Here is a 7,464-nt window from a genome sequence, read left to right as displayed (position 1 = left end):
ATTTTTTTAAAATTTTTAGTATTGTTATAGGTGTATACCAATCACTTAGAGGCCGTTTGGTATGAGGTATAAGAAGGTATAGTGCTGGTATAAAAATTCAATACCACCTTAATATTTTATTTATTTAGCAAACTTGGTATAAGTTATATCGGTATTAAAATTAGTACCGAAATACTTATACCTTGTAGAGGGTGGGGTAATTAATGCGTGATAAGTTATACCTTCTTCTTAAAGATTATGCAATTGTTATTTTTAATACTAACATACCAAATATTTAATAATATAACAATACTAGCATAACTAATCCAAGCATATCTTATCCCGGCATAAGCTATATTCAAACCAAACAACTCCTTAGTGTAAAAGCTAAAAAATATTGAAATAAATGATGTTGTTATAAAAATGTTTGACTATATAAAATTGGATGTGAATCCAGATTAATTGATTACATGGGATAGAAGAGAAAACAAAAACCCAAGGGGCAAGCAGCGATACAAAAGAGTATAGACAGCATATATTTCGAAGTAACCGTTGTTGTGCACTTGTAACCCCATTTCTATTTTCGACCATCTCTTCCTTCCTCCTCCATTTTTCCTCTCCTTCTTTTTCCATAACTCCATCTCCTTCTTGACCCAATAAAAAAAAAAGAACAGGAAAGGCAAGGGTTATAATTTTTAGTTGTGAAAAGAAATGATTCCGCAGCAATGGGCACCGCCGTGTAACAATCAGTGCACCCATAAATACGCTGCTCTCATGCAAATCCCTTGTAATTATTCTCTTCTCACTCTTGTAGATATTTTTCTTTAAATTCTAAATGCATTTACTCTGTGTCTGAATTTTATACTATGTTAATGTGTGCTATCAAAACAAGAATAATCTCCATTTTATTTTTGTTTGATGGGAGGAAAATAGTGGCCATTTGCTATAGGATTTTGGGAATTTTATGTAAAGGCAGAATTCTTATGTTAATTTTCCAAGTGGGTATGACTAATTGTTCAAGAATAATTAAAAAGAGTGAAGTTTTATGCGCAGATGGTCACTTAAAAGCTATATGTAGGTCACTCACTCTATTTAATGAGTATTGATTGATAAGTAACCTAATATAATATGTTAAAATGCACTGATGGTGTAAAAACTTTCATTGCAACAACAACAACAGACAAAGCCGGTATCTTTAGAGCTTATGGTGGTCTTTCAAATTGATTACATTGTTTATTAGCGGTAACAACCTCTCTACCCCCTCGGGATAGAGGTTAGGTATGCGTAGTCACTAACCTCCCCAGACTCCACTTGTGGGATTTTACTGGATCGTTGTTGTTGTTGTTGTTGTTGTTGTTTATTAGTGGTTGGTACCAAATTAAGAGGGTTTTTTTAATCAAAATGCATCTAAGCCCTATAGATTGCGATGAATTGGTTTCATGAATTGGTTTTCAGGTTAGTATGAATTTGAGTGATTGTTGAATATATGCATCCATCCGACATTTTATGCATGATATAGCATTATAGCTCAGCAGCATTGCGTTAGGCTGTTTTCAACTGTGTCTGGCTATTGAAGGAAGAGGTAGAAAGTATTAGTGCTTGGAGGAAAATTTTCAACTTGCCGTCATTAGGGTGCTATTTCTCTTCTATCCTAAGTATACCTAACAAACAGGTTTTGGTTGGACCCTGTGTTTGGTTGGATTTCTGTGGCATGCCGTTTCTTTCTCATTTGTATTCCTTTCGGCTCTTAGCAAACCCGATCTACCTTATAGACTGGTAAACTCAGACTACTGCTGACCGGGCCCGGTTTACCATCATAATCCGGTGGCTTGTTTGGCGTAACTCATTACTTACGATGAAGCAAATTCGAAGCATTCCTCTAGGCATGTGCATTTGGTTGGATTTCTAAGGCATGCTGTTTAATTCGAATCCTTCCAACTCTTACCAAGCCTATTCTACCTTCGTAGTCCGGGGAACTCAGACTACTGCTGACTGCGCTGGTTTTACCATAAGCGTGTTTGGTATAACTCATTACTTACAATGAAATGAATTGCACACATTCCCTTTTGTGCAATTTATGGTTAGCTTACTGAATTTTCAAGTGATAAGATTTTGAGCCAATCTAGCTACTCTGAATAATCAGCAATAATTCATGGTAGATCTACATTTCTTCACTTTGTAGTTTGTTAAAATTGTAGAAACTTCCCATTGTTTTTTTTTTTTTTTTTGAGGGGTAACTTCCTATAGTTTCTAAAATTGTAGTTTTCTCTTAGATATGGATAATCAGTATATGGATCTAACCATTCAGTGTTAAAGTTGGTGATGTTGCCATGTTAATTTAGAGGACGCCCTAAGGTGTGTGATTGGACTAATATAATAGAAAGAGTGTGTTGGTTGAGCATTCAAAAATGTGTTAGTTAAGCAGAAAAGAGAAAGAAAATCCTTTACATTGAGAATTTTAATCAGCTACCTCTCTTCTTTTGAGAAGGACAAGTTGGTAAAGTAACAACTCTTTAAAGAATTTTAAGATAACTGCCAACAGGAACAGTCAATAAGGTCTTTAAAAATGTCAAGTTCCTCTAACTATGGAAAATTAGAAGGTCTTTTTATTTTCCCAACGATCATCTATTTGTGATTGGTCTGCTCTCTTTGTTTAAGGTGTCACTGCAATTAAAGGTCACCATGGGTAGCTTAAGAATATCTAGTTGTGAATGGATAAGATGCATTAGCAGGTCCTTATTCAAGTATCTGAATTTTCTCTTTTTTTATTTCCTTGAGTGGAGGCTCTCAGATTTTGGATCCTTGTAAAAAATGACCTTTACAACACTGGTTGCAAGTTCTGGCTCAATGCTAGTTGGACAAATATGAACCTACTTGGAATTTGCTCTTCTTTCGAAGTATTGCATGTCATAGACATCAAGAAATTGAAAGCATGATAATTCAACTGTAATAAGTATGTTGTCTATGGAAGTAGATGGAAAAGGAGGGTAGCTAGTAAAACCCAATACTTTAACAATAATCACTCCGGCCTTTTTTAGCTTGCGATCTTTATGTCCATCTATTTGTAATTTCGTTACAAAACAATTCTCTAAGATATATTTTCTTTGACAAAATATAATACCACTTTAATTTATTTCGAATATTTTAGTGTCGACTTATTCTTGTAGTAATTTGTTTCTTGGCATGAATAAGCTCGGATATATCACAATTTTGCTATGTCTGAATTTTTGAAGGGAGAGTCTTCTGCAAAAAAGGATGTGATGCTGATGGCGAGTCATGGGATGAATGTAAGTTACAAGCTTCCATGCTATGGATGTTGTTGGTTTCTGAATAACCCTGGTGAATAGTTAAGTTGCCTGCTCTCTTTATCTTGCTATCTAACCATTGTGATGAGGAACTATGTTGCCTGTAAAGGCACTTGCACATGGCAGTGAGCCTGCTTTGATGAATAGCAATTTTGTTATATTGCGCAAGATAATATGTAAATATGGGTTACATCCCAGCAGGACACCACTTTGTTGGAAATTTTCACGATATATGTATATAATAATATGCAAAAATAAAACATAGGCTAAATAAGATAAAATGACATCACTAGGTAGAGCTCCTTGGCTCTGCTGGTCAAGTGCCTTAGTTTAATAAGAGAGGCCATGGGTTCGAACATCGGCAGATGCATCGTTGTGTTTTAAAATTTCTGTGCATATAAGTGGGGCTTGAACTATTGACCTCTTAGATGGTAAGTTCATACTAAAACAGTAGGTCAAGAGTCAATATCACACATTCCAAAGAAAAATAAATTCCCTTCTAAGGTGCCGTTGTTTCCACTGGAAGTTGTTTTACTATTTCTTTTTTCTTTCATCTTATTTCTCGGTGATGAAGTAGATTAAGGCCGATTTGTGGAATCAAATATATGATGAGTTTTTGAGTGATTGTTTGGTGTCTTATATAGAAAAATGAAGAATTTAATATTATTTCTAATGAGACTATAATAGATACATTTCAAATGAAAACACGCCGAGGAGAGTTGTAGCGATGTACTTGAATTCTGTTTTCTTAATAGGATTCGAATTGTGTTCTTTTTTTATATATGATGTCGTTACAGTAATTTGTTCATTCGTTCACTTCTTTGAATGTCGACAACGCTTAGGAAAATTCTGCATACGCCATTGCAGCCCAATACTATCTAGTCCAATACTATCTAGTTTATGAACATGGAAAACCATGCCTCAACTTTGTAGAACGCCCATGTAATTGTTATCTTATATGGCTAGATTAAGTTATTTAACCTCGAGACAAACAGCGTAAGTTGATATTCATGGTTCCTCAAGTTCGGGGAATGGCCATAATGTGGCTCCCCTTTGGAGTTCAAATTAAATTATTTAATCTCGAGATGTTGCATGTATCTATTACTAATGCTTAGGAAATGTCTTATTTTTTAAACTTGAGACCTTAATGAGGCTTATCTATTGGTCCAAGCTACACTAGAAGAATGAATAGCTAAATGCAGGTTTGTCAGAATGTGAGGAAATATGCTATAAAAATCCAGTTCTGAAGGATCAACAGTGGAGTGCTTACATTGATCGATCCCCTGGTGCTGCCAGCTGCTCTGAGGTCTCCCCACCCTTCTTATTATCTTCATTGGTTGTTCTTTCACAGTTCTCAAAATGTGATGTTTCTAACAATGTCATTTGTATCACGAAGAATTTTGTCAATCGTAGTTCAAATTCAATTTTCCATCTGTACAAGGTCTGGATTGAACGCCAACACTCTTAATAGTATTCTTCATAATCTTGCCAAATTGTGAAATTGTATGTAGCAAAAGACAGACAAAACAAGATTGTATTTTTTGAGCTTCTAAAAAAATCAAGGGAGCTTCTAGAGCAGTTGTGGATGCCTTTGCTTCATATGTTAATATAAGTGTTCATGACTTCATCAAAATAATATAGCGTTCGTGGATCCCTGGATCAGTATCTTGACTATCTGGTTATGAGGTTAAGAAAGGAAGGCTTAGATCCCTCTTAATTTGGCAGTAAATGCTATTTCATAAGCCAACTTAAAAGTTACGTTTTCATGTCATGAAAGTTAATTACCTATATCTAGTATGATCCAGTCATCGGTTCTATCCTATGTTGTGCGGACTCTCCAAAATGCTGCCACACCCGTGTCGGATCCTTCAAAAATAAAATAGTATTTTTGGAGGATCCGACACGTACCCGACGATTTTGGAGAGTCCGAGCAACATTGGTTTTTTCAGCTGAATTGACTTGTTGAGGAGGGACTTGCTAAGCAATTGATGATTTAATACCTCTTGTTATTTAGTTTGTTAATTTGATTTCCTTAGGTATTGTAATAGTTAGAATTTCAATACTCTTTGGATTCGCTCGAAGGTTGATTTCTGCATTGAAGTTGGTTGTTTCTCTACGGTTTCTCTTCTTTTTGTCTTTTAGCTTCCGAATCTGCATTATAGGAAAGAGTGAGTGATGCACCAACCAAATATAATGCGCTTATTGTTTAGACTCATAAACAGGAACTTATCGAGAGAGAAAAAAAAGAAAAGGAAAAAAGGCTAAGGGGTTGAGTTCTACTCTTTAGTTTCCATTATCATCTATTGAGTTAGCTTCTTAAGCTCACTTTGTGCAGACAAAATATAAGTGATGAGTTGTTGAAAATGATTGCTAGCAGTTATTCGAACGTGCACAAAGAGGTCTCTGGAGAAAAATGACTGAATTCTTATCCAAAGAGGAAAGGAATTGTTCCATCATTATTGGAATACCGTTTGGGACTGAGGTGTAGTAGTTGTTGTTTTATTATTGGAATATCGTATATCTGTTTGTTTCCGGAGTATAATTTTCAAACAAAAAATGTGAATTGCATAAACTTCTTTTTTGGCACATAAGTGACATTTAATCTTCTTAATTGCATGCAGGAATGCTTTCATGCTTGTGTAGCTGGCTGCGGATACAAGGTCTGTTTGCGCTATTGGCATAAGCTTTGGGAGCTTATTTCCTAAGTAGTTGCACTAACTGAATTATCTAAGTAATTGTAAAGAAATTAAACTGGGTCGAGATAATAATATGCACTGATACAATACCTTGTTGTAACTTGTTTCGTGACCAGTGATCATGAGACCCTTATGTCAGTGGAGAAAATAACTGTAATTTCTCAAATCAAGATACTGAAAAGATAGCATTTTGCTGCTCTTTTCCCTATCATAGGGTTTGTTGGACATGTTTTCGGAAGCTTGCTACTTGAAAAGTTATTGAGTACTGATCCTTCTTTTCTTCTCAAAAGTATGCTTGCAGATAATGAGTGAAATTCAAGGTATTTAGAAGCATGGATATGGTGGAGTAAGTGTCGTTATCGAAAAAGGATCTAAGTGAAAGTAGCGCCTCAGGCTTACTCTGTGCTGCCCCTGTTTGTGAGGACTAGGAAGAAATAAGTAGTACCAAGAAAAAAAAGGATAAATTCTTAAAGCAACTTTATGTGGATATGATTTGAGTACTTGTATTTTCAGTCTTTGAAGAATTTATACCAATTACTTGTTGTTTCTTTTGCTTCTGTTTTCTGATTGGTTGGCTGGTGTTGTTGCTCCTTCCTTTTTATCTTTCCTGAACCGAGGGTCTACCAGAAACAACCTCTCTGCCTTCTTAAAGGTCTGTGTACACGCTATCCTCCCTAGACCCCACTTGTGGGATTACACTGGGTTTGTTGTTATTGTTGTTGAAGAATGCATATCAAATATTTATACCATTGTTATGGATACATTACATTTAGGTGAACGAAGAATCCGTGTAGACTAATTCACAAGCGATTTGATCCAATTATTGACCGGATGCTTGTTCGTTTCATCTGCAACCGTCTTAGCATTTTGTGCTGCATTGCATGTTATTGCATTATACATTTCCAGTTTCTTATTCAATGGCTTTGTTGTTGGTTGTGCAGTTTGATGTTCCTTCCCAAAAAGTCGATCAAATCCATCCGAGCAAGCCTCTCAAGCCTCCTCCCAAAGAGAAGCCGGCCATGCCTGCTGTTAAAAGAATACCACCCCTTGAATCCAGCCAACTCATTGATGATGTACCTGGGACTTCCGCGTAGCAGCAGTGGATCTAACAGTTGCGATAACTGGGAATCTAACAATAGATTTTGATGATGTACCTGGGACTTCCACATAGCAGCGGTGGATCGAACAGTTAAGATAACTGGGAATCTAACAATAGATGTATTCAGAAGGAATGCATTTATTTTATTCTACTAGGATTACTGGCATAACTCGTTATGTTTTGTCACAACATATTAGATGCAGTAGTAGTTTTGGTTCTTTTGGAAAATTGGCAAGAAACTTGAAATCTTACAAACAGTCATAGACAAGTGTTTCATGTTATCATGAGAAGAACATTTTGTATTACATAGCTAAAATTGTTGTCTCATTTGCAAATTTCGATAGGACCAGCCAATTATTATCCCGAATTGCTAGTTAATTTGTTT

General features: G+C 35.7%; 1 protein-coding gene across 3 annotated transcripts; it reads left to right on the top strand.

Annotated features, from left to right (window-relative positions):
* Window positions 1-447: 447 nt before the first annotated feature.
* LOC104235145 (uncharacterized) lies at window positions 448-7,446 on the top strand. Of its 3 annotated transcripts, none has more exons than XM_009788839.2 (6): window positions 466-766; window positions 3,213-3,266; window positions 4,487-4,590; window positions 5,662-5,766; window positions 5,906-5,944; window positions 6,922-7,446. In XM_009788839.2, exons 1-6 carry the CDS (start codon window positions 691-693, stop codon window positions 7,072-7,074), a joined length of 531 nt encoding a protein of 176 aa, XP_009787141.1. In that variant the 5' UTR covers window positions 466-690; the 3' UTR covers window positions 7,075-7,446. The 3 variants fall into 3 exon arrangements, with proteins under 3 accessions (XP_009787142.1, XP_009787141.1, XP_070009238.1); XM_070153137.1 differs by lacking the exon at window positions 6,922-7,446 and adding an exon at window positions 6,271-6,528; XM_009788840.2 differs by lacking the exon at window positions 5,662-5,766 and having other exon boundaries at window positions 448-766.
* Window positions 7,447-7,464: the final 18 nt, after the last annotated feature.

Source organism: Nicotiana sylvestris, chromosome 8, assembly GCF_000393655.2.
Source record: "Nicotiana sylvestris chromosome 8, ASM39365v2, whole genome shotgun sequence".
Taxonomy (NCBI): domain Eukaryota; kingdom Viridiplantae; phylum Streptophyta; class Magnoliopsida; order Solanales; family Solanaceae; genus Nicotiana; species Nicotiana sylvestris.
This window is presented reverse-complemented; position numbering and strand designations above follow the sequence as displayed.

Coding starts and splice junctions, on each gene's coding strand:
- LOC104235145 (XM_009788839.2), top strand. CDS start 691: ATGATTCCGCAGCAATGGGCACCGCCGTGTAACAATCAGTGCACCCAT. Junction 4,591..5,661: donor GTGCTGCCAGCTGCTCTGAG/GTCTCCCCACCC, acceptor GATTGCTAGCAG/TTATTCGAACGTGCACAAAG. Junction 5,767..5,905: donor GAATACCGTTTGGGACTGAG/GTGTAGTAGTTG, acceptor AATTGCATGCAG/GAATGCTTTCATGCTTGTGT.